General features: G+C 49.1%; 8 protein-coding genes across 8 annotated transcripts; 1 reads left to right on the top strand and 7 right to left on the bottom strand.

The window, feature by feature from the left end:
• Window positions 1–72: 72 nt before the first annotated feature.
• Window positions 73–1,510, bottom strand: ONS95_013788 (uncharacterized protein; the record flags this gene model as incomplete). Its single annotated transcript, XM_058507434.1, has 4 exons — window positions 73–742; window positions 792–904; window positions 958–1,379; window positions 1,438–1,510. The coding sequence occupies 4 exons, from the start codon at window positions 1,508–1,510 to the stop codon at window positions 73–75; spliced, it is 1,278 nt and encodes a 425-aa protein (XP_058356603.1).
• A 1,715-nt stretch (window positions 1,511–3,225) lies between these two features.
• On the bottom strand, window positions 3,226–4,031 carry ONS95_013787 (uncharacterized protein; the record flags this gene model as incomplete). Its single annotated transcript, XM_058507433.1, has 2 exons — window positions 3,226–3,869; window positions 3,932–4,031. 2 exons carry the CDS (start codon window positions 4,029–4,031, stop codon window positions 3,226–3,228), a joined length of 744 nt encoding a protein of 247 aa, XP_058356602.1.
• Window positions 4,032–4,957: 926 nt separating this feature from the next.
• Window positions 4,958–5,931, bottom strand: ONS95_013786 (uncharacterized protein; the record flags this gene model as incomplete). The annotated part of the gene is made up of 4 exons (XM_058507432.1): window positions 4,958–5,055; window positions 5,106–5,614; window positions 5,690–5,838; window positions 5,890–5,931. 4 exons carry the CDS (start codon window positions 5,929–5,931, stop codon window positions 4,958–4,960), a joined length of 798 nt encoding a protein of 265 aa, XP_058356601.1.
• Window positions 5,932–10,181: 4,250 nt separating this feature from the next.
• ONS95_013785 (uncharacterized protein) lies at window positions 10,182–14,001 on the top strand. The gene is made up of 3 exons (XM_058507431.1): window positions 10,182–11,335; window positions 11,452–13,007; window positions 13,109–14,001. Exon 1 carries the CDS (start codon window positions 10,251–10,253, stop codon window positions 10,938–10,940), a length of 690 nt encoding a protein of 229 aa, XP_058356599.1. The 5' UTR covers window positions 10,182–10,250; the 3' UTR covers window positions 10,941–11,335; window positions 11,452–13,007; window positions 13,109–14,001.
• On the bottom strand, window positions 11,557–12,407 carry ONS95_013784 (uncharacterized protein; the record flags this gene model as incomplete). Its single annotated transcript, XM_058507430.1, has 2 exons — window positions 11,557–11,720; window positions 11,831–12,407. The coding sequence occupies 2 exons, from the start codon at window positions 12,405–12,407 to the stop codon at window positions 11,557–11,559; spliced, it is 741 nt and encodes a 246-aa protein (XP_058356600.1).
• ONS95_013783 (uncharacterized protein) lies at window positions 13,849–17,513 on the bottom strand (the record flags this gene model as incomplete). The annotated part of the gene is made up of 4 exons (XM_058507429.1): window positions 17,130–17,513; window positions 15,190–17,000; window positions 14,707–15,107; window positions 13,849–14,611 (listed from the first exon to the last, which is right to left on the bottom strand). The coding sequence occupies exons 2-4, from the start codon at window positions 16,150–16,152 to the stop codon at window positions 13,849–13,851; spliced, it is 2,127 nt and encodes a 708-aa protein (XP_058356598.1). The 5' UTR covers window positions 16,153–17,000; window positions 17,130–17,513.
• A 975-nt stretch (window positions 17,514–18,488) lies between these two features.
• Window positions 18,489–20,784, bottom strand: ONS95_013782 (uncharacterized protein; the record flags this gene model as incomplete). Its single annotated transcript, XM_058507428.1, has 8 exons — window positions 18,489–18,806; window positions 18,932–19,106; window positions 19,234–19,305; window positions 19,391–19,557; window positions 19,630–20,245; window positions 20,304–20,482; window positions 20,540–20,695; window positions 20,779–20,784. The coding sequence occupies 8 exons, from the start codon at window positions 20,782–20,784 to the stop codon at window positions 18,489–18,491; spliced, it is 1,689 nt and encodes a 562-aa protein (XP_058356597.1).
• Window positions 20,785–21,396: 612 nt separating this feature from the next.
• Window positions 21,397–25,519, bottom strand: ONS95_013781 (uncharacterized protein; the record flags this gene model as incomplete). The annotated part of the gene is made up of 9 exons (XM_058507427.1): window positions 21,397–22,225; window positions 22,298–22,534; window positions 22,580–22,685; window positions 22,738–22,894; window positions 22,955–23,003; window positions 23,051–23,191; window positions 23,246–23,388; window positions 23,440–24,999; window positions 25,056–25,519. The coding sequence occupies 9 exons, from the start codon at window positions 25,517–25,519 to the stop codon at window positions 22,176–22,178; spliced, it is 2,907 nt and encodes a 968-aa protein (XP_058356596.1). The 3' UTR covers window positions 21,397–22,175.
• Between the last annotated feature and the right edge of the window lie 517 nt (window positions 25,520–26,036).

Here is a 26,036-nt window from a genome sequence, read left to right as displayed (position 1 = left end):
CACACAAGTCCTATGAGATCAAAGACAATAGCAAATTCTATCAATTACAAATCCAGACCGTCTAAAATAGATCTACAAAGCTTTAACAACCTCATCATAAACCTCCTCAGCATGTTGCTGCGCATCATGCAAGAATATCCAATCTTCTCTAGGGAACTCCACTAACTTCGGATCTTTCTTGACCTTCTCCCAATCCGCCTTGTGCCACATATCCCTCGTCGTCTCGCCCGTCTTCTGCACAGCTTTCACTCTATCGTACCGAATCGCTTGGTATGCACGTACCGCCGTGGGGATATCTCCCTTCCCCGCTCTCCTCAAAGTGATCGCTAACGTGACGCCGTCCTCGAGTGCTTGCGTTGCCCCTTGCGCGCTGGTTGGTAGGAAAGGATGTGCCGAATCTCCAAGCAAAGCGATTCGTCCGCCTTTGGACACCCAAGTCGGTAGCGGATCTCTGTACACGAGCTTCCAGTCCACAAGACTAGGTGTTTTCTCAACAATAGCTTTGCACATCGGATCCCAGCCCTCAAGAACTTTGTATACATCCTCGAGCTTCCCAGGAAGTGACCAAGACTCGTCAATATCGGCTTCGTCACGGTGAGTGAGTACCCAGCAGCAGTCCGAGCCATTTTTGATTGTGCTGAAGAGGAAATGTACGTCTGGGCCAATCCAACCGTTGAAGGTATCGCCGTTATTGCAGAACTGTGCTGTACGTGGATCGGCGATCATGTCTTTGTTTGAGAACCTGCATGGAATCAGCTCCAGTCTGGTTTGAGAAAATGGATTGTTCTTACCAAGCTCTGAAAACTGCATATCCGCTGCTCTTAGGCTTATCTTCATATCCCAGTACGAGTGTTCTAGCTTTCGACCTCACACCATCTGAGCCAATAACGACATCGCCAGTAATCTTCAATAGTCAGCCTCAAGACCTCACACAGTAAACAAGCTAAACGAGCATACCTTCTCCCCACTCTCCAACTCAATCCCCGCTTTCTCCCCGTCTTCAAAATACTGCACCACCCTACTCCCCAAATGAATAGGAATACCCAAACTCTCCGCATACTCAAAAACAACCTGGTGCAACTCCCCTCTATGCCCATTGAAATTCGGCGCAGCAGGATCGCCCTCTGGAGTCTTCTGATGTGAGACCACCTCACCAGTATCATACTTGTGAATCTTAAATCCGTAGGCTCTCAGATCGATAGAAAGGGCTCGCATCTTAGCTGCGATTTTTCCATTTTCCCAGCGGTGGAAGATTCGCCCGGCGTTGGGGCCGAAGGAGATGATGTCGCCGAGGACTTTGAGCGCAGGGAAAGACTCGTAGATGGAGACGCTGTGGCCTTGTCGGTGACATTCGATTGCTGCGACGAGGCCGCCAAATCCTAGGGAATTATGTTAGCATTGTGAATTGAAAGTTGAGAACGAGAAGGGGTTACTTACCAGCTCCAACGACAACGACATTTATTCCTGTTGCCGGGGCCGGCTGGTCTTCATTCGTGAGTGTAACAGCCATTTTCAGCAAATATCCTAGTTTTTGTGTGTGATCTCACAACAAATTTTAACAAAACTGTAATCAAACTAACTTCAGGTCTTAACCCAAGATCCCAAAAAGATTTTGGTCACACCAGAAAACAAATCCCAGAAGATCTTAAGAGCACAAACTCCAATACTCTTCTGGCTAGCTAGCCAACGCCCGCTATTCGCCCCCAGCATCCAACTCGGTGCCTATAATTCCGATACTTGCAGCGTATTGCAGCTGTACAGCGACCTATCGGGTTCAACGCCTCGAGGCGCCTGAAGTCCCTGGAGCAGGCAACGTGGGGCTTGGCTGTCGGGGAGCAGAAACCCCACATTGTATTACCCCGCATGGTATGCATACTGTATCCACGTGGATGTGTAGAGTAGTGTGATCGCAGATCTGATAGCTTTATTATTGATATGATAAGCCTTCAGAGATCTTGAGATGTTAGATAAGGTTATTGATAAATCTCGAGTGGCTTGGATGGCGTTTTGGATGTTTGTGGCTTCCGGGAGGTATTCATCCGATAGACTTCTCCTCGGTAGAAGCTGGCAGCTTTGTGAATGTGATGATCGGTGCACAAGTAGAATACTCGTGAGTCATTGATTGATATCAGGACGGATCAATGGCCATAGACTGGGACAGGGAATCCTCCTCTTGGTACACCAAAGCGATGCCCACAGGCACTTCTTGGAATTGCCAGGCTAGTCCATATCAATAATGATACTTGATATATGGGAATAAGGCAACCTTTCTATTTAGCTTCGACCATAGACCTGAAGCGAAAAGGGCGCCCTCCACGGCAACCGCCGGAGCGTCAGACATTTGTTGACTTCATCACATGACAGTTCCAATATCCTGAGCGAAGCGAGATTTATCTATCTTGTCGGCAGCGTCCTCGGTAAGGTGTAGATACTCCATTGCTGCTAGCATGCGGTCAAAAATGGACGTTGAGGCGGAGCCAGGGGGAACGCTCTAGCTGATGCTGAGTCGTCACCATCGTAAATGGAGTCTATGTAGTTTGGACTCCCGGTACGCGAAGGATTCAAGAGCGACTGCTTTCACGATTAGTTCAGATTGGAAGATTTTCTCTTCTTATTTTGGACTGAAACGTTGGCCTGCCTCATATTCTCTTGAATCCTGATAGAGACAAAACCGATACGATGAAGGGCAATTCAGGCAGTCGATGTGACCAGAATTGACGAAAAGTCACAAAAGCCTTGGCAAACACTCGAGTGAACCTCATTCCTGCTCGCGTAAATGATAGACTGAACTGAAATTTAGTTGGTGGATGCCACTAAGAAGGTGCATATATTCGAACGGCCTCGTGTTTGTGCAGGCTGATAACGGACACTGTGGATGCAGACAGGAGAACATATGTGGCACTCGCTTTTTCGCTCTTTCCTTCCCCAATTGTCACCCCAAAAGCTCCGCATTACCCCGCCTATTCTCCATCTGGTCGTGTGCATGCTCGATCATGCAAGTAGATAGAGGACACGATATTTGCGTGAATACAGTTCCGATGCAAGTAGGCTCGAAGGCTTGATGTGATGCGTGCGATGCCGTGTATCGGAGCTTAGGACCGAAGAAATCGAACACGACAACGCTTCCGGATTTGTTGATACCCAAAAAATATTGGTATGAAGATGCGAAGTAACTTCAAATTCTGTCCAAAGAACAATTACTTCGCAGAGTCAGAAAGCAGTATCTTAAGCTCTCTCATCCTTGGTCTCATTATCATCACCTGTGTCCTTCTCGTCATCTCTGTCACCAATTTTCTTTTCCTCCTCAACAACCTTCGCCCTCGCCTCCTCCAACTCCCTCATCCTCTTCTCTCTAACAAACTCCTCCTGACCTAGCCCTTCCTTCCAAGCTCCCCAAGCCTCCATCACCACACACCCTGCCCACGTATAACTCACCCAAAGGCCCAACAACGGAAACACACCACCCCTCCTCATCTCACCACCTCTCTCCAATTCCATCTCCTTCGCTCTAGAACTCCCCAAAACCTGAATCCTACTTGGCCATTCCCCATCTCTGGCTCGCAAAAGACACGCATATACGAATGGGTAGACGCAAGAGTAAATCCCGATCCGGAATTGCAGGAAGTATACCCACCAGACGAAGAATGCAGTCAGTGAGTCGCGCAGTGAGTATGGGATTCCAGATTCTAAGATCTGGGATTGAATGTGGAAGAACAGTGATGCCAGAGCGACTGTGCTGAGGTACACTTTGGTGCCGTCTGTAGCGGACATCGAGTACGGGAATGTTTGTTGTCGCTTGAGCTCGGGTGTCATTCCGAGGACTCCGATAGCTGGAGGCAAGATTGAAAAGAGTGAACTGGGACGAATACCTAGATTCAGGAAGTATTAGGATAGTTCTGAACTGGCCAGGACTCAAGAGGCGGGCGCTGACTTGGATTGGAGTTTGGGACTGGTGGGAGAGGCTTCAAGTCACGAGCTGACATCGAGACTTCTGCTTTTGCGTCGGCGGCGGTCTGTTTGTTCTCCATCATGAGACTTGCTTGAGGTTTGGAACTCTTGGTAATGTATAGATAGTTTTCATCAAGTAGGGCAGGCGGCCAATGTTTTGTTCAAGTTCGAAGGATTCTACAGCTTGTTCTGAGGCTGAGGTTTGTGGCGCAGCCTGTTACTTTTCAGGTCGAAACCAACAAGTTTTCGGTCGGCCTATGTTCATCAAATGTGAGGATGTTGATCTCTGCCCGAGCAAGGGATCATCTTCCGACCTGGATTTGATGCCATGCATTCTAGGTACCCAAAGGGCCCTCGGGATGTTGGAAGGTTGCCAGACACGTGACGCACATGTGATGGAAGAACGAATTTCCAGTGTCGCGTTCGTGTAAGGGGGATTTGGTGCTTTCCATGCCGCCATAATAAAGCGGATAATATATCGTAGTCTACTAAGCAAGTTAAGAGAAGCTTGGCTGGTATTGTAGATTGCTCTTCTAATTCTAAGCTTAACAAAGTAGAATCGGAAATACATGCTGCGAACAAGTGCTTTGAGACTAAATTCAAACAGCTGAGTTCAGCAGAGCATACAATAAATGTACGATAAACAAACAAGTTCATCGCAAGGATTAGAAGCTGCACTCGGATTAGCAAAATCAAGCAGATTTCTCGACAGACCACACTCACGCCTCAATCTGAGGCTGCCACACGACGTTCGACTCCCCAACCACAGCCACTCTATACACGCCTGACAGATATACTCCATCCAATTCACATACCATTCATAATTAAAAGCATGCATGTAAGTAATTAAATCAAAAGATTTCATCCGATATCCTCCCAATTTCAGAGCTCGGCTACGAAGGGGTCCATTTGCGGATTGTTTTGGATCATCACGACGTCGGTCGCTTGAAAGCTCGGCTGTTGGGCGTAGTCCCTGGATGCATTTGATCGAGATGAAAAATTGAAAGATTTAGGCTATGGCCATCATGGCTTTACCTTCGTGGTTCACTTCCTCAGAAAGAGTTTTCTCGACTTGTAGGAGAAGTCGGCTTGTTCGTACCACAAGTTCTGGGCATTGTTAGTCATGTGAATAGTTGTTGAAAATTTTAGCGGCATACCTTCGTACTGCAGAGTGTACGACACGTTGTCATCGTCTACGTGAATCCTCGTGGAAGAACTTGCAGAGCCTAGTCTTTCAATGACACGGAGGCGAAGTCCAGTATGCTGATTCATAGAAGACCAGAGCAGACGCTCATCTTGTGACTCTGCCTGGGCGAAACTCGCAGACCAATTCTTCTTCGCCTGTTCCCCCAACCAGTTCCTCCAAAATCTTGTCAAGCCTTCGCCAACTGTAATGCAGCTTTGGAATATTCCTTTTCGAGGTCCGATCTTCACCACGTTGACCGCTGATTGGAGCTGCGAAAATTGCTCGTATGATTCGAGATCAACGTTTTGTGCAACCAAACCTCCAGTATTCTCTCTGAATGTATCAAGGGTTGTAGCTCTCCAGCCGTTTATGGGATGTACAGCCCACACTTTTCGATCGCCTTCAGGTTGAATAGGACGGAAATGGGAGTATAAACCGCGCAATTGTCCCAAGGTGCAGCGTTCTTGCAAGCCCACTACACTACAGAGATCATCGGTTCAGAGATATTCGCAGATGTAGTAAGGTGTAATATGTTTTGTGGACGGATGATAGCACTCAAGAATGACTTGATGACCCGGAATGCTCGCGGCTGCAAGCATTCGATTGTGGACAATGCGGAGAATCACATCGTGGATGCGATGAGAGGTAAGGGTGAGAGGGAGGAGGGAAGTGGTGGGGAAGAGGCAGAAGATATTCATAAGGATCTTGAATTCGTGTCAGCATGGTATGCGGTTGTGACAAGTATGAAGACTCACTTCATTTGGCAAGGTGCCAACCGCAGTGGGATATCCCACCATCTTGTCATTAATTTTTGATCCAGGAATGATTAATAAGAAACAAGGAGATAAGGATAGAGATAAAAACGGGATACCAGAACAGTTGGATTCGTATTAAAGAATTCGTCCACCGATATATGACTATTCATCAAAGAAAAGAGTTGGTCCTCATATCTCGAACAGGAGACTTTAGAGGTAACGATCCACACCACGTATGACTGCGATACAAATCATACCTGTGCGCGCGACCTATCGGTGAGGCTCTTATCAGTCTATTTTAAGACTCCTAGATAGTGATATGTTGGCCGGAAGTGTCCATGCAGCTAAACTGACTTCGGGGCTGTTGAGGGAGAGGTTGAGGAATCGACCTTGCCATTCATCAGAGACCTTGCTTGACGCCCGCGATAATTGGGTGATATGAGATTCTTCCCGCTTATGCATCTGCAATTGAAGTGTTCCGGATCCTGTACGCAGACTTGAACTTCGAAATGGCCATCGAGGCACATCAAAGAGAAGTTGGTGTTGATGTTGACGTTGATAATGACGATGACGATACCGAAACTTTGGGACGCCGATAAGGATCCCTGCTTCCATTGCTTGGATCAGACATGGTCACGTGCACTCAATTGGAACTTGCCAATTTAAAATACCAAGATTTCGTCCCTACCTACTTCCCGTAACTCTCATTGTCGCTCGAAATCTCCTGATGTAGCTACACACCAAGGAGTAACATTATTAATCTACTGAAGACCAAAACCCTGGAAATAGGTGGCGTGGTGGCTTGGTGTTGTGGACCATTTCATCATGCCATTCAGCCCCCTGAGACGTCTCAGGCCATCCTCGTCTGCGTTGCGAACAACAATACCGCTGATCCGCACTGCATCTTGATTGCATACACGGCGTCTGTTTATTAGTCCAGGCTATCGCCAAATACAACCGAAGCTCGTGAAGGAGAAGTTGACCCTCTACGTGAACACAGCGAACGCTGGAAACCCCTTCCTTCCGTTCTTCCTGGGCGGAGAATGAGCAAGGACCACGGTTAATCACTAGGTACAGGGTCAGAGGCCGAGATAATTCAAGCCTTTATAATGAGCCCAACTCTTCTGGCTGTTGAAAAGGTTCATTTCCGATCATGAGGAGCCTCAAGATCAAAGTCTCGTCGCATCGAGCCATTCCCTCCGCAATACCTCCTTACGCTCAGAGACGCTCAAAGAGACGCTCAACATCCTGTGAATACACACAAGATTTAATCACGAATTTCATGCACAACTTTCTTTAATGATTATCATATGGGAGTGGGAACATGAAGAGTTGATCGAACGAAGCGGATATTCTGCGAAGTGGTAGGTCGTCGTTCTTGCTAGTTTCTGGCTTTAGATCGTCCATATTGGGTCATCGTTTCGTGTGCTGTCCTTTTCTGCGTTATATAACACTCAATGAAGATATTATGGCCACCCCTCCATCCAAAGCAAGCCTTGTTTTGTTGCTTGCATTGCTGTTGCAGTTATAGTTTCGATTCTTCAAGGACCTTGGCTATCAAATATTTCTTCAACGTCGAAGGGCCATTTTTCTGAGCTTGCTGAATCATAGCAGAATATTTTGAGCTCTCCAGAAAATAGTCTTTTATTGTTAGATCTCATTGACCAAAGGTCGCATAATAGGCTACGATCTGGACTTATTTGGGGTAGATTTACAGATTCAAGTCTGTCACTTTGCACTTCCCAGGATGTCATCTGCACGATTTTTGATAACTGTTACTTATCTTGCTGATTACTTTGAGTCTACTCATTCCGTTTGCTAATTGAATCTCAAATCCAATCTCGCTTTGTATTGGGTTTGTTCCCGTTTCTGAATTCCTTCATGTCTGGCCTTAATTCATCCTCAAAGAACACTCCCGGAGTGTACACTGCAGTACTACGAAGAAGATATTGAATGGATATCAAAGCGGCACTGGCATTTTTATGTTAGACTGGGAGTGGGATCGACGTCAGGAGTTTTACGGCTCCGTTGAGGACGGTAAGTGCGATGACGCCTGTATCGTCATTGACTTTGGATATTTTCGACGCTGCAACCAAGCACTTTGACCACGTATGTCACCCAGAACTCGAACACGACCAGAGGCTCCTAAGCAGCGCCAGAATGAATATGACGGGCCCCGGAAACCAGGTGAAGGGATTTGAGGATCATAAAATCAAGATTTGGGCGTCATTTTCCGTTTGTCCCGCGTTGAGTTTTTATTCGGATACAGCGACTCAGCATTTTTCTCCAGGGATCTTCTACGTGGCAAAGAATGTAGATACTATCTCGTTATACAGGACCTAACTCCAAGCTAGAATGAATAGTGTGTTCGTGCCTGAATAGTTGTCGGATCAGTCGTTAGATAATCGCCGCCTTGAGTTTGGGGTAACGTTACCTCACCATTTCCAGCGTGCGACATGCAACAAACGTCCATTCGCATCCTATCACTATGTAAGTACCAACAATGCCCTTTTATCCTTTAGATCTACCTATGCCTAGTACCCGTCAAATCCACTCAGCCTGAACCCCTCCCTCACATCTCCCAACCGAGCCAACAACCAAAGTGCATCTCCAATTTACGACGTGCAACAAAACCATGCTCCCCAAAATTTCATTCTTCATTCCCACCCCGCGCATATTTCTGATCATCGTGGGGGTGCAAACTGCGAAACGCAACAGAAGTAACGCTCGCATACAAAATACGTAAGCTTTTGTTAAGCACGGAATTTGTTACGGTGATTGTGTGTTCTTCGCAGCCTGTGCGTCTGAGGCTGCGAAGCATATTTAAGCGAGAATAACAAGGGGGCGGTGGCGTGCGCGTGGGAGAGGCGGCGCAACAAGCTTTTGAAGCCCCGGTCTGGGGATGAATTGGAGTTGAGGCTGTCAGATTGAGAGACATAATCTCGTGATGGGATTTGAGAGAAGGTGAATAGATCCTTTGGACTATTGAAGTGACGTGGCGAACGGAGACAAGCATCTCTAAGACCTTTTGATTATGCCACCATGCTGTTGAACTAGTTCTGGAGAACCTTCAGGGTCCTTCGAAGAATGCGAGGCTTCCTGTTTCGAGACAATGTACTGTATAGTCTGTGTAACGCAGCTTGAGAGATCGTAAGTGTGCATTCCTCTCAGTGGTGTCCGGCAGCGGGCTGAATCCCGAAGCCTTCAAGGATTCCAAAGCGTGGATGCTTGTACTTGATAATGCCTTCAGGCCGTAATGAGACAACACAAGCAGCGCTCTTGAGTTATAGCTTGCATAGTTCCCTGCATTGTGGAGGTCATTGAATGGAACACCTAGATTTTTAAGCAAAGACACGAGCGTGAAAGTCGTTCCCAGGACCTCCCTGGCGAGGTACGTTGTGTCCAATAAACCCACCATGGTGGCTAAATCTTGAAGTAAAGCACTTCACTTCCTGCAAACAGCGAGATCGATGGTAATGCCATGACCAAGAAGGATGATGTGGCGATATTTCCCCGGGGATTTCTCGTCTGGAAAATGTAGAAGACTTCTCATGGCTTCATTGTCTTCTTCTTGGCTGATGATATGTTCCGAACCACGGAAATGGAATTTGATTCGGAAATGGGCGAGTCATTTATGCCCCTCGACTATCAAATGACACGTTTCAAACTGGGAAATTGCTGGATATGGTCGTGCCAGATATCACGTATCCAAGAGACACATACCATTTTGCGATATCTCATCCCATGTATTCCGCTGGGGGCAGTCTTTGTTCACATCCAGATCGAGTCATACCAAACAGCATCTTGAGAAGTGTCCCCTCGAAGGTCAAATATGTCTCGTAGTACCCAGAAAGGATGCTTGGAAATTGCGAAACGGGGCATCGCTGTTCCGTGATAATTCTTGAAACTTGATTGTGAGAAACAATATGTGTGGTGCGACGTTTTATGGTAACCTCAAACGATGTGACCCGAAAAAGGGATATGAGGCATCACAGTTGAACTACTCCCATGGGCATGGAAAGAGCGAAAGGGACCTCGAGGTGTGGGGATTGCGTCCAAAACCAGTATCAGCATCACTCCCAAACATCTTGACCCATCGGTTGGATAGAAACCGCGGATTACTGGAGCTGAACGTAGAACCATGTAACTGATCTCAATTTTCCAGTATTAAACTTTGTACTCGAAGTAGGTAAATGGTCTGTAGGACATATTTCGAAGGTTTGGACGATCAATCATGTGACCTGGTGGACCCTGAATGTGGCTTCGCGTTCAATCAAGGACCGCGACTTGGACAACAACACAGCACTCTAAACGCGACGAATGCAACCACTTCAAACGGATTGTGCATACCCACCTACGTCATGCGAAACCTACCCAAGGAAGTGGTCGCTGCGACCGAGACTGTGGTTGAAGTCAACAACGGTGTTCTCGAATCCGCCTTCATCCATTCTCTTGCAAAAATCTACAAGACCTCTCCCCAAGCTGTGGTCTGGAACATGAAGCGGTATAACAAAGTCAAGGCTGGATGCGACGATAGGAAGCCAGGTGGCCGCCCTGTGGCAATGGACAAAGACAAAGCCGCTGAATATATACGGATTTTTATGACGGAAGCGCAACTCGCCAATGAGCGAATCAGTCTTCATAAGGTTGCGGAGCTTGTATCTCAGGAGTTCAAAGTCGCTGTTAGCTCAACTTGGATCTCACGAATTATGAAGAAGTACGAGATAGACTACCAACCACCGAAACAAGAACCAAAACGGGCACAAAAACGGGCTCCTAAGGCGCCTAAAGCTCCGTCCGCGTTACCGACAAACCCAGACAGGCTGCCGTTGCCTGCATTACCCGAGCAGTATCCTTCTTTCCGGGAAAGTTTGCAGCAGGCAATGTCTACTTCAGAACCTCCTCCATCTCGATTCGGGAGCTTCCAGCAAATCACAGTGAATTCAGATCTCCCTACACAAACCGCCCCGACCTACTCTCATACCGCCCCAGCTCCGTCTCTGCCTGCTAGTCGTATAACCCAAATCGACGCCTCCCGATTGGAAAGCTAGAATGCCAGGATCTAGGGATTGGCGTAATAAGAGATATGACCTTGATCCAAAATGATGAATCATACAAGAATCATGGTACGGGAGAACAGAAGCGCTCGAGACGTCAAAGATACAGCTACGGTCGTTGAGACATGGAAAATGGATACGTCGACTAGAGAATCTGGAAGCATACATTTCAGGCCCTTGGATATTTTGACGGCGTACGAGCTACAAACCGGTCGATTTTCAATCTCGACCACTAAGGAGTTATGGAAAGCCACGACAAAGGCAATCAAGATGGACTTGGTCCTCGAATGGTATGAAAGCAGCCCTTTCCGTAAGGGATCCTTGTACATTCTGGAATCTTTGATTTTGAAAGCTAGAGTAGGGAACACTATAGTGGATCATTGTACCATGTAAGGACTTCCTCATATCTGCGTGTGCCATGCGAGCCTTGAAGACCTACACTTCAAGCTTTCCACATCCAATTATCCATCTAGGTCACTTTGGGAGGCAAAAGTTGACCAAGCAGTCGAAGGATCGGACAGATTCCCTGCTCCGAAGCTGACCACGACATGAACAATGGCTACATTGTATGCTCGTATTGGTCCTGGGATACATCAAAGTCATAACATCCTCACAGACTGGACATGCCACTGAGCCCCAGACAGACTACCAACCAGAAAGCCACTCCGAGAGCCTGCATCCCTCCATTAAGCGCGATGTTTCTTCCAGCGGCACTAACGATTGGCGTTCTCGTGGCCGCTGGGTTTGTAGTGATGTTTGCTGCAGTCTCGCGATCTACACAAATGTCAATACAGCATTCATAACAGTCCGACCATCACGTCCTTCTCAGACACAAATCGCGGAAAACTATTCCCCAGTCCTCAGAATTGAACAAAATCACATACCGGTAGTAACGAATCCTTGAGCCCCATCCGGCTGCCGATTACTCTCTCCGCCATAAGTATGTGGCGCACAAATCTTAATCGCGGTCCCATCCTCCACCGGCCCTCCACTACAACTCGACAGTGTTCCCTCGGCACAAAGCAAGAATGGCGTGAAAGAGAAATAGCCCGACGACTCGTTCGCCCCCGCACGAAAGCATGTCGAAACACGAGTCGCATTCCCGGAGAACTCATACGGGAAAAACGGTTTGTCGGTAGTGAACTTGGGGACCAGGTCGAAGAGACGTTCGGTATCTTTTTCGGACAGGGAGAGGTTGGTCGTGCCGACTACATTGACGATTCCGTATGCTACCGCGGGACATTGTGAGCTGTTGCAGCGTTGCTGGCCCGTAGAATTGAATTCGTAGTTTGAGTTTGGAGTATCGCAGACATAACCTCTGGAGATAATCTGGGTTTCGCTCGCAGTTGACGTGTAGTAACCGCTCCCAAACCGGGTACTTGACTGAGTGAAGTTCTTGCAGCTTGCGTTTGCAAATGCAAGGAGTGCGACGAAAGCTGGAAGGTATTTTTGGAACCCCATTTTGATTGACCGGAGATTTTGTGGAGGAATTCTGGAAATCTGGGGGCGGGTCACATTTTAAATCTCCGATATTTGAGAACTACATGTCCTGTGAGGCTTCAGGACGTCATCAAGCACTTGCAAATACTACCCTATCCTCAATACGATGCGCTACGTGGAAATTCATGGGAAATTTATGTCAAGCAACAAAGCGCGCTTCCAGTCACAAATACCATCCTAAGGGAAGCTCGGTTGCGGCGCAGTCCCAAAAGTCTGGGCGACGCAGATCCGGACGCAGATCACGACGTAGCTAGTACAGCTTTGAGACCTTAGGCAGATCCTGAGTGGTTGCTTCGTGTGGAGGTTCTCTCCTTGTGTTGTCAGTCAAGATTAGAGTGATATTTAGTCGAGTAATAGGATGTTTATTTTCTTGGCGACAACGATGTCATTGTTCCCATGAGGTCTGTCGAATTTGGCTACACTCCTATGAGATCAACTCGAATGTAATCCAGCTACGAGTAGTCGAACATGATTTCCGTACAAACCCAGTTCGTCTGACGAGACATTTTTGGACAAGTTTATCTACGTTGAATCACTTGGGCTTGAAATGCTTGTAGCACGGTCAGTGTTCCCCCTTGACCCCAGGAGACAGAGTCTGCCCTTGAGGGAGATCTTATACTCATATTAAATAACACGTCTCAAGACTAAACGAAAAATTAAAGACTTCGTGCTTCAGGATCTCCCTGCTTGAAATATTGCCTGTGTGAGCTGATTTCACAGAACCTTTCGATGAGGACAGGTCAACGGGAAGTGCCTCACTCCCAAGGGGGTAAAGAAAGGTAGATACGCGTTCCCCGACATACATTGGGCGATCAAATGAAGAAATCAAAGAGTAACAGCTCGTCGATTTCCGAAAAAGCCATTTGAGACATGTCTCGAACGAACGATTCCTGCTCTTCTACGCTCGATGAATGAATCGAATTTCAATCATTACCAGATCCCACCACCAGGAGCTCCGAAATAAAAACAAATCAGCAGCCAGCTTTTCTCCAAAGTGTCTCTCTTACTGATCTCTGTCCAAACGCTGACAGCCCTGCCTTAAGTTTCCCTCCACTGAGGTCTTCCTCACCCTGACGCTGCCTCTAGTGTGTCAAAATCCAGCACCTGGTCCCCCAAATAAACATGTCACAAAGAAATGGTTCTTATCATAATTCAAAAACTGTCTCTGTATATGCTTTTGCTTTCAAGCTACATTTCAGGAGCCGGCTGCACCCATCCATATGACCCTTGGAAACATGGTTAGTGCAGCTTGTGAACTAAGCGAGCCACAACCGAAGCAAGCATCAACAACAGCCCCTGCCACACAAAAGCGAGTTTTTAAAATCAGTCATAATTCGTAATACATAGTACATAGCTATCCAACTCCTGTCCGCAAAATGCAATTTCAACCCCTCCTCTCAAATCAAAACCCAACCACCAAACTATGCTCACCCCCCTCAACCTCAAACCTCACCCTCCCATCCGCACCCACCTCCTGCGCACTCACAGCCCTCTCCTTCCCATCCACACTCACCGTCCTCACCCCACCAGCACCACCCTGCCTCCCAGGCAAAACCACACTCCCCTTCGTCCCCGCCGGCGCCCCCCAAGCCAACGTATACCCCCCCTCCACCACCCCCCACCTCGCACTAAACCTCCCCAACGGCGTGGTGAACCCCCCCTCCGCACTCTTCAAATCCCCCATCAGCGGACTAACCTCCCACTCCCTCCCCCCCGGCCCCTTAACCTTAAGTCCAACCACAAACGTCGTCAACGCATCCGTCGGCCCAGTAGACCACCCATGCGCATGACTCGTATAGCTATAATCATTCGCATACCCATACTGGGATCTATACCCAAAGCTCCCATCCGAGAGGTACCCTTCAATGCACGTACTCCCCGTTCCGGAAGGTGAGGAGAGGTACCAGCCCCAGGCGCGGCGGATCAGGTCGAGTGCGCGGAGGGGTTGGTTGGCGGAGAAGTGGCCTTTTATTTCGAAGGATTGGCCGAAGCCGACGAGGTTATTGGGGAGTTCCGGGGCGAGTGAGCCGATTGAAAGCCAGTTCTTGGTGAGGGCTGTGGAGACGGAGAGGGTGAGGTTGGGAGGTGGGATGGAGTAGAGGAGGGCGAGGGAGTTGCCGTCTTGGGGGTGGATGGAGTTGTCTGTGGAGCTGTCTTTGTATGCGCTACAGTAGGGAGGAGAGAGAATTAGTGAGAGTTGTTGTTTGTGTTTGGGAGGGATTGGCGAGATGGGGTTAAGTAAAGATGAGGAGGTACTAACCCAGCAGCAAAATCAAAATTCATCTTGTTCACTGCAATCTTCAACGTATCCGCCATCCCCTGCCACTTCGTCGACGACGCCGAATCGCCCGCCCACCCAGCTAGCTGACTTCCTGACGTGAGGACTTTATACATCAGCATATTCGCCTCAGTATTATACCCACCCTGGTTTACACGACCCCAATCATTCGTTCCTGTCACTTTCAATAGACCTGTGCCATCAATCTTGCCAGTGATGAAGGCCATCGCCTTCTGATACTTGGGATAGATAGTGTTTAGCCATCCTTGATCGGCGGTCCAGAGATAGTAATCGTATGTCCCGATGAGAGTGGCCATATGATAGGTATCCGAGCCGTAGATATTGATCCCAGGTCCTGCGAAAGGGAGTTCACCCGCACTCGTCTAGTTGGTTTCACATGAGCATTACTTCCATCAGGTCTCCAAAGCTCGAGCAGCATATATGTCAGGATCGAAATAAACTCACCTGATCATTCCACAGCACCGCCAACGTATTCCTCACCCCATCCCAATCCCCCGTGCTGACCAAAATACTCGGCACCGCAATCGCCAGATCCCCCGGCCAAACCGTCCTATCCCGCTTACTCCCATCGACATACACAGAATCTACACCCGTGCCCAACGACAAGTCATAATCATTACTCCAGCTACTCCCCAAAATCGGAAACTGCCTCCCCGTCTTCGGCGGAATGGCGTTCGTCTGCAGCGTATACGCACCCGCATACCAGATCTTGTTGAGCAGCGGATCACTGCATGAGAAATAGCCTTGGTAGGCTCGAAGGTTGGGCCACGTGGGCTGGAATGCGATCTCGACAGTTATGTCGTGGATGTTGACGTTGATTTGGTTGGAGGTCTGTGTGAAGAGCGTGAGGTATCGAAATCCGCCTCGGAGTTTTGCATCTGGCATTGTGAAGTTCGCTTCGGCTGTTGTCGTCACTACCGTGACGACAGCACCATCTGGATTGAACGACCCGTTGGAACTATCTGAGTTCTCACCCGTCCAGTTCCGAGCTTCTGTGAATGCCATACCGAGATTTCCTCCGCCGGTTGCGCTGTACGACACGGTCACGATGCCGCCGACTAGTTTGCCGAAGTCGAAAACTAGTTGATTGTTGTTGCCTTTCAGGGTGACTGCTGATGAAGCAGGAAAATTGCTTGATGCTCCACCTCCGGGTGCAAAGTAGCTGATTGGGGATACGGTTCGGCTAGTTGGTGCATAATTGTATTTGTCCCAGTCGCCTGGGAAGGCGGCTGTCTTGGGACCGGTACATGCTGTGTTCCTCCAGCACCCAGCAGCCTCTACTGTCGACCTCTGATGAGAGAAGATAGCTGCAAAGGTGATGAGGAGAGTGAGAGAGATCATCATGGCTGCTACTAACCACCTGTTAGTACTTGAGTGCAAGAAATAACTCCTCGTAGAGAGTTTCATCGTTCATCTAGCCAACAAGCCCAGCTCATCAAGACAAATGACAACATACCTTATTTTCGCTCCCACTATAACATACCGAGCCAAAACGTCAAAGTCTAATAATCAACAATCAAGCAAAGCGCGCCTGACGAAAAGGCAAGACAGACAAGACGAGAAACAAAATCCAAGACCACCTCAAGCAAGCCACACATATATGTCTCCCGACTCAGTCCTTAAGATTACAATGAGCTAACAACAACCTACTCGGCCATACGATCAAATCAGATGACAGACACCCATCCATACGTAGGTGCACCGAGCGGCACTTCTCGGACAGGACAGGGCCCCCTTTTTCATACTGCTGACAGGTGGCAGCTGTACCTACCTAGTGGATCTGAGCAGATGCGGTACGGATACTGATAGAAGCTAGCTAGCTGGCCTGCACCTGCCAGGTAGATAGATTTACATGCTGGGCAGGGCAGGGCTAAGCAAGTCGTGGCACGGCCTAGACATCAGACGACTGCATCATAGGTCCGTTGGACTTCTAAGAGCAACATCCATGATGTAGCTTGTGATATGGTTGCGGTACGTCAGGATGTTGGTACATTGTCAACGTGGCTTTCCGAGGCGAGTTGTTTGCTTCTGGAAGGTGAAGAACACCGCTGTCCTTTCCGTCCGATCAGATCTTCTCATGTCTTGTCATCTTGAGATTTCAGAGCTGGAGATATGGGGGAAAGAAGTGAACGAGAGCCAGAGCCAGAGCGAGAGGTCGTGTGAGGTCTCGTGTCTGACTCGTCGGTAGGTTTACCGCCGAGGATATCTGAGAGTAGAGAGATCGCCATGCTTAAGGAGATCCAGCTAGGTCATTTCTAGCAAAGTCACGATAGCTAAGGAGACTCAGGGGTTCATAGATGGTACTTAAGTGTGGATGGGTGGTGTCAAGGCGCCGTTAAGGGCCTTTTAAGCTTAAAGGTGGGATGACTTGCCTGCCTACCTACCAATAATAGCTTGAGTTTATCTTTACGCAAAGTACGAGTGGAGACGGGACAGTTAGAGAGAACAACGGGTGTGGCTGCTGTGGAGAGATCGTGACTGAATCGTGGTCAACGCGGGGAACCGTAGGTAGGTAGTAGCCATGCGGCGCCCTACCATGCCGTGCAGAGGTACAGCAAGCACGTTGAAGTTACCCGTTGTACAAGGACATGGTTTTGGAAACTAGATGCAAGACATGCTCTTGGCCTCTGCTCATGTGGGAAGCTTCACTCAGCCATACCCGCAGCCACTGACGTGAGAAATAAATGATATATATCCTCTCTCATTCCGTCCTTGAGATCTCGAGGGTATATGTGGTCAGTCTGGCTGAGCAGTTGGTCTGGTCATGGGTTGATATTGGAGTTGGAGGGATGGAGCATGGGAGAGAGATTTTTCAGGGGTTTGATCCCCAGACCCCTCCTTTCCCCACACCCCGCTACTGTAGGTAAAGGCCCCGAACCGAACCGACACCGACTTCCATCACCTCTCTTGACCGAAAGTTTGTCCTTCTGTACGGCTGTACTTTGCAAGTACAAGTACAGACTACGAGGTGTGTAAGTTTACACCGCTTTTCCCATTCCATTCACAAAGCACAGTATGTTCCGTAGGCACAGCAATGGCAAAAATAAAGCCGTAATTGCAATGACGATTGCCTGCCCTTATGTCGTGCGGTGTGATGATCAAAGGCCAGGAGTCAGGAGTTGGACTGCATGATATGATCGACAACACTGCTGTACGAAAGAAGCAGGTCGAATACGAAGCGACCTTGTGCGACCAGTTGGAGTGCGTTTATGAAATACTTGGACGCAGGAACATGATTCGTAGAAGTGTTTGATGAGAAGAACCCCTTAGGGGATGTATGTGATGTCAAGAATCGGCCCTTTCTTTCCCCGGAATACCGAGTTCCCCATAAGAATATGGGCATGTGATAACTGGAAATACAATATCGTGATCTTCAACTGCAATGTAGTGTTTTCTGATTTTGAGTCAGACTCAGTCTGATCTGATTATTTTGTTCCATAGTTTTCGACAACTTTTTCATCTCATCTATTAGCGATATCCAAGATACAAAGCCCCATCATGCACATCTTCATCCTGATCCAAAAGGATTCAATCAGGCGAAGACCGCGAAAATTCCAAAAGCAAATAATACCCCTAAACCCCAACGCTAAGGTATCCCATCCCAATCCAGTAAATCCCAATTCAGTGCTCTACGCCTAGGGAGAAAATCCGGAGATTCTCAGACAAAAAGAAAGACGTAAGATGAAAACATAACTATCTAAACATCGTTTTCGAGGGACCGGTGCTTTAACACCCTCCCTGTGCTACCGACTTCCACTTCCCCTACTCCCTCTGCTGCCTCCACTATCATACGCAACCTGCCCTATCCTCGCTGGCATCCCCACATCACTCCTCGTCCTCGTATTCTGAGGACTCATCCCATGATACTGCGAGTGCGAGAACGATGTCGGCGAATGGCCGTCCATCTCTATATACTGCTGGTGTTGCAAGTGATGACGATGCGACTGTGGCTGGTTTTGGAGGGAAGGGGAGAGTGAGGGGCGGCCGGTGTAGATAGCGGAGCCGGGGCGGGAGGCGTAGGGGTCGGCAGTTAAAGGGTGGTGGTGGCATGTTAGGCGATACTGGAAGATGTCAGTCTATTGTATCCTGTGGATATGATATGGTAGGCGAAGCAGGACAAAATGTCCCGGAAGAGCATTGGTGACGGCCAGAGATGAGTGTTCGTGAACCGAAAAAGCAAACTTACAGCACCGGTATCCTCCAACTCTTCCTCGTCTAGATTTACCAGCGCACCCCTCCTTGATCTAGCCCTCAGCTCTAGGCTAGGGAAGTATATAGATAGAAACTGCATGATAATAAGGAGACCCAGCGTTGCGAAGAAGGAGTAGAAAAAGCCTCCGAATCCGCCGGCTAGCTGGATTCTACATTCAGAAAGTCAGCGAGCCATTTCATCGTATGCTCTCAGCTATTCGCTTAAGCCTTCCACAGAGCTCTTTCAAGAACTGGGATTGGTTTCCGATTGTGGTAGCTGGGAATAGAAAGACGTACCGAATCTGCTTCCCCTTCCCTGAGATTGCACCACCAGGAAAATGGGAGTTATCAAGATCCCCCAAATGTGAACTATTCGCAGTCAGCTTGTAGTGGCAGAGAAGTCAATGTAAGAGGAAAGTTTAAGCATAATAAGTAGAGAGACTGAGGCACATACTCTGCAAATATGCCTGTGAGAAACATGCCCCACAGTCCACCCACGCCATGAATGATCGTGATATGTAGTGGCTCCTCCAGGAAATCCTCCAGCCACTTAATGGCTTCGAAGCCGAAGACAACTGCTGCGGCTGTAGAGCCAAAGATGAGTGCTGCCCATGGCGGGACCTAGGATCGCCTTGTTAGCCGAGCCCATTACAAACACAACGCAATGAAGCGCTGGAGAGAGGATGTACGCACATATCCTGCTCCAGGAGTGATAGCCACTAGCCCAGCAAAAGCCCCGGTACAAAAGCCTAGACCAGACCACTTCTGCCCCGCCATACGCTCGAGCAGGGTATACGCAACACCTCCACTACAAGCCGCAAGATTTGTCGCGATGAACGTCGACACCGCACGCATATTAGCCTTCAACTCCGACCCAGCATTGAACCCAAACCACCCGAACCACACCAGCAGCATTCCCAGCATCGCATTCGTCATGTTATGGCTCTCAAGTCCGGCTTCCAGCGCAGTCGGTCCCGAGGGCAACCGCTCTCTGCGCTGTGCCCGCGAAAATAGGTATTTCTTCCAGCTACCTACGTCGCGCGAGATGCTGGTTATACTGTGCGTGTCGTCGGTAGTGACTCGGATGTATTTCAACACGACGGTGTATGCCAGAGTCGCAGCGCCTGAGCATATATGCACGGGAGTTCCTCCTGCCCAGTCAAGCCCGCCCATGGAATTTCCCCAGCCTTGTGAGTTCCAGAGCCAGTATGCGATCGGATCGTAGACGAGGGAGGTCCAAAAGAAGGAGAAGATGAGGAAGGGGAAGAGTCGGCCTTTTTCTGCAACCACGCCTGTGACGAGGGCGATGCTAGGTCTGTTAGTAAATGTCCAAGGGGGAAGGGGCAGCTTGACAGAGGGGTACGAACGTAAATGCTGCGAACATCCCTTGGAACAATCCAAATACCATCGCCGGCGTGTCATGTCCTCGTGTGCCGGCAAAGGCATCGTCCTTGTCCATATTCAAGAACAGAGCATACTCGAAGTTACCGATAAATCCGCTTGTCGATGTCTGGCTGAACACCAGCGAATATCCAAAAAGGAACCACTGTATGCCACTTAGTATTCCCCAATTATGTTTCCACGAGTCTTCGGGGTTGCTGACTTGTATGCTCACGACTGAGACGGCCATCATGCTCAGCCATATCAAAGACAGGGCTGTGGTTTGACTTCGCAGTCCGGAGTAGAAGAGCGCAATTCCGGGCACCATCATGAACACCAAGGCCGTGGAAGCCATTATCCAGGCATAGTCACCGGTAGTCTATCACAGAGATTGATCAGTCCCCAACCAGACATGCCAGAATTGTATGTTGTTGTTCTTATCGCCGGGTGGGAGGTACATACATCCATTTCTGAATCACAATTCCGGGCCTACCGCCTCGTTCGGGTCTATGGTCATATCATACGACAAGTCTTGTATTCTAGAATCGCAACGTGAAAGGCTGTTTGCTGGAGTTAAACAAAACTTCGTCTGAAGTCTGTTGGCTGATATCGCAGGTCGTCATACACACCAACACGCAGGGACAGAAGACGGACTGGGAAAGCTTGAACAGGTGGGTAGACGCGCTGGAGGTAAAATGGGGAACGATGGACCTGGTGGACCGGACGAACAGGTCTCCACGACTGACGACTGGTCCCCGGAAAGCCTGGGCCTGCATGAGGCTCCTGCTGGGCTCGATCCCGACTCACCGACACGCTTGCCTCTTCTGATGCTCTGGATGGTGGGCCATGCATGGCCTGCATCTGGCGCGTGCACGAAAAAGGGCGTTGTGGTTCTGAATTGATTAGGAGGTCGGGATGGGATGATACCGTGGGAGCGTGGGCTGGATGGATATGATCTGGTTGGGGCGTTCGAGATAGATAGACGTCTGTGGATGCATGGGGGAGGTGGGATGAGAATTGTTTAAAACACATCCAATAAGACGCTGCGATGAGGGGCCAGCCACCTGCATGCCACTACACTAAGTACAGTAAAGCTAGGGTACGGGTAGGGACAACGCCGGTGCGGCAGCCAGAGAGTCTGGCCCGGGCAGGCGGCCAGGCGGCCAGGCTTTACTCCCTATGGCACAGTGCAATTTGTAGTGCGGTCGGTGATACAGTAGAGTACAGGACCCTTCAGGGATTTGGGTGACGGAACTGGATGCTGTAATTTACTGTATTGTTGGTGAATTCAGGGCCCGGAGAGGCCGCTGAACCCCGGGTCCGTCCACTGCAAGTTTGGAGACGAGTCCCCTGTCAAACACTGTCTGAGATCCCCAGAAGCCGTGCAACCCCAGAAAACCCAGACCACACACAATCTGAGTTGACTCAGTTGAGAAGCCCAGCAGGTGGAATCGCTTCGAGCTGCCAATCATGATCCGGCGACTTGGCGTATACTGACCAGTCAGCGATCAATATCTGATCTTTTGGACCTGCCTATTGCCCATGCTGGTAATTGGTAACCACACAACTATCTGGGTGACCACAGTATGGTGGGAAGCGGACTTAGGCGCACATGCCAGATGCCAGGCCGACTGGCTCGTGGAAATTGGTGGGGTTGCGAACACCCCGTCTCCTGTCATGGGTGATGGAGGGGTTGGTGGTACAAAAGGACCGCCTCGCCAATCCGAGGCCAAATCCAGCATCTTGTACCAGATCGTGAATGGTTGCATGAAACAACACGCTGGTGGCCCGTTCCTCGGTACCAGACTTTGCAATTGACAAGGTGTTTCCCACTAAACATCATCCATCGGTACGCGGTATTAGCATGGCTTCGCATTATAGCTTTTGACCAGGAATCTCCTTATGCTGTCTGTTTATGGCATCAGCAATTCGACCGGAAACAACTGGCTTGTTAGAAAACCAAAAGGGGGGCTATAAATACCTCTGGCGAGCTTGCTAGAGAAACCCAGACGCAGGGCACTGCATAATATCATCTCCCCATCTTGTGGCGACTCGAATGGTGGTTTTTGGAAGACCGGGATTCCGGGAAAGATGGTCTCGTCGTCTAGCTTTTGAGCCTGGTAAAGTCGACCTATCAATGATGACGCTCGTGCATCGTCCCGACTGGTGATGGAAAGACCCAGAGAGTCAACGTCTCGGACTCGGAGGAGCGAACGAACTGCACGGTCAGTAATGATACAGTCTGAGTGCATGCGAGACTAACCTCCGATGACCAGAAGCATCTTATCAGATGTTACCGCAATTTCAAATCTCAATGGATGCTCTTTGACCCCTCTCTTTTGCTGTTGGTCTCCTTTGTGGACGGAGTCCTATTGAGTAGATCAGTATGAGTGGCCAAAGATTCAATAGAACGCCACCAACCAGTTTATCTTTTTCCAGCACTCTCCAAATCTGCATAGCTCCAAAATTAGTTGCTTGAATCTCCTGTCTCTTGCTATCCCAGAACCCAATTTCAACACCTCGGATCTCAAATCCACGGTGTTTCTTGACAAGCAGAGAGAAGCTATTGAGAATTGCGCTAAATATAATTAGCCCACATATACATGAGGGGGTGAAGGGATTTGGCATGGAGGCATACTGGCTTTCAATCGTACGACCAGTCAAGCATTCTTGTAGTAACTGAACATCTGTGGAAGTTAGCAGCGTGGTGAACAGAAAGAACGAGAAAGCCTACCTTCCCGAGTCTGAAATGTGAAAATATATTGAATATTAATATCTCTGGTAGAGCCAGATTTTGGTTGCAACTTCGCGCTGAACTCCGTCGGCCGTTCATCGTAAGAATATAAAGGAACAAAACATAGCCCCTCGGTCAATACTATCAGTGCAAGTCAGTATCGTGCTTCGGTTCCGATATTTAGAGGTTGTATACCTTGAAATGAGGTGTGCTTGTTTGGATCTTTATCAAAATCACACACCACAAACCTCAGTCGCTGCCCATTCGGCGATTTATAAATGCGTATCCGACACCCTGAATCGACATCTCCCTCACCGTCCTTCCTATACCTTAGTATGCTGTCATGGCTATCAGTAAGTTCTAGTAGTCAGCACGAAGCTGTGACTTACAGCCATTTAAACACGCTCCCCTCCATCTCAATATAATTTGAATCAGCCTCCGTACTGGCCTTTGTCGAAACGCTCCAGGCATCCAAGCTCCTATTTGACCTATGCCCCCCAACTCTAAACGGGTCATCCAGAAACGACACCGGCCACAACTTCCGCAGATGCATATCCGCATAAGCATAATTTTCCTCGGGCGTGCCATCCAGGCCAAATCGACCGTTAGGTTGGATAAGAATATACGCGACTTCAAAGGCCTGAGCAAGTTCAGGCTCTGCTTCCAACTGGGCGAAGGCCTCTCTGGAAATAGCTTTTATCCAATCGAATGGTCCTGCTGGTCGGGATGTCGGCTTGGAGCGGAGAGCATCCATGTACATCACCATGGAGCTTCCGCCGACGAGGAACCAAATCATATCCATCACTAGAAACCCTAGTGATTGAATCGAGACATCGTCGTCCCACAGCTCGGGAAAGACGTCATTGAGACGATCCGTGTCCATTCTTTTCGTCTTGGTGAACGTAAGCTGTGAGATCATCATCGACTGCAGGTCCAACTCCGATGTATCATTTGGTGTTGACAGTTTTCTTGTTAGCTCCAAGATCTCGTTCAGTAGCCATGTTCTCTCTCCGTCTTGCGGCTTGTCATCTTGTTTGGGCGACCGCAAGTACCGCATCATGCTAACCCCGAAAAATAAGCCTTTGAGTTTCAATAACGTCCTCGCATCGTCAAGGGCAATGCCTGTTGCATCCACTAGTTGTGTTTCGGATTTACAGTCTTCAAAAACTTCATCGTCGATATCTCGGGAAAGCAGTAGGCTTATCAAGAATGGTTTCTCGGCGAGGATACACATCGACAGCAGACGAAGTGCGTCCGGAACTCCTTCCAGCTGTAGACCTTCTCCGTTCGAACTTGATGATGCGATGGCAAGGCGACGAGACAAGCGGCACTTCGTACAGACGCAAGTGAAGAGGGCTTTCAAAGAGTCCTCATCGAGGACAGACTGGATCCTGTCGTCCACGGTATGCATCCAGTCCTCGTCGTGAAAATGATTCTCCACAACCATATCCAGTCTAGCCTTCAGTCGGTCTGTTGGGCAGGCAATTGAGATCTGTCCCCCGTCCGGCGGTGATCGACTTTGTTGTGATCTTGTAGCTAGTCGCGTTTTCCCCATCGCCCTGCCAGTCAGCGTTGGATGTGTTGAGTTGTCTTGTACAATAGCGATACTTCTCGTAGTGACCTCTGGGCCCTTCCCCTTATCGGATCCTTCAGAAAAGAATTCTACGCGTGCATTCCGATCTGGGTAGCTTGCAGAACTTGGACTTTCGTCAGAGGCTCTTGACGGGCTCGGCGACGGTAGACCAGATGGACCAGCCGACCTCCCCGCGTTCTTAACTTGCAGGATCTTCTGGCGATGCTCCCAGTACGAGCCCTCCTGACGAAAAGCAGCTTGAGCCGCGCGGACCGGACGCACCAGTGTCCCCAGATTCTTGAGGACAGGATCGATCTCGCTAATGGTGGTAGAAACGTGATCACAAGAATCCTGTAATCGCTGGGAAGCCGTACTCCTAACCAAACCAAATCAGCAACCTGATTGTAAGAGAACCAAAAGAAGTTTTCGTACCTGTCAGAACCGTTATCGATAGAACCAAGGACTCCAAAAACGGTGCCCAAGTCATCTGACACGATCCCAGCAAGTTCCAGAATCTTCAACAGTCTATCCTTCACAAGTCCGAACAGATTGTTCATTTCCCCCGAGAATGCTCCCGTCACAGGTTCTTCTCCCAGCGTCCCAGTTTTGGCATCGACATCTGAGGACCATATCTCAAACCGCACTATCTGATCATCCAGTCTCCGGGCAATCGGATTCAGCAGCGACTTCACGCCAGAATTTCCCTCTTTAGCACACTCAATGACAACGGCTAATTGCCGTTCTAGTAATTCCAGGCAAGCTTTGTGAGCATCTGCGACTGTGCACGTCTTGGGCAGATTTGGCCGCCATAGCAAATCGCCCTGAAGCTCCCCGATGCTGCGGCGCCGAGACTCGTCTCGTGCAACCTCTCGAGTGTACTGCGACAGCTGATCCATCGTAGACGAGCAGCCTGGATAGCAGCAACGCTCATGTGCGTGGTTGTGCACACGAATCAGTCCTGGGAGGCTTTATCGGAAGCACTGGTATGATGTCTGATATGACTTGACTTTCGCCTGTTGAGGATGTCTGCTATCCGTAGGTTAGTCGAGGTGCCGTGCCTTAAATTCTTCGCTAAGCTACAGCGCGCCGTAGGTACGTGCACGCCTGTGCCAGAATGTGTGCTGCATCTGCCCCACGCCCAGCCCCTCCAGTGCAGGGCCAGTGGGCAACGGCACGACCACCAGGGGACACACATGCCCATTGAACGCCGCCCGACCTGATAGGCGCCGGAGAAGGCTCCTTATTCGTCCTAAGCAAAATGCTTGTCTTGTGGGAGGAGGAATTTTAAGCGCATTATCGGACCCTCTTTCAATATCTGATCTTCTGAAGATAGCAGAATCGATGATGAAGGACAAAGCACTTTGCTGCTGTCACTCAGCGGTTATGAGGTCCAAAACTTCTCAACAGATGCGT

Source organism: Cadophora gregata, assembly GCF_030347475.1.
Source record: "Cadophora gregata isolate MNR1 chromosome Unknown scaffold_8, whole genome shotgun sequence".
Taxonomy (NCBI): Eukaryota; Fungi; Ascomycota; class Leotiomycetes; order Helotiales; family Ploettnerulaceae; genus Cadophora; species Cadophora gregata.
This window is presented reverse-complemented; position numbering and strand designations above follow the sequence as displayed.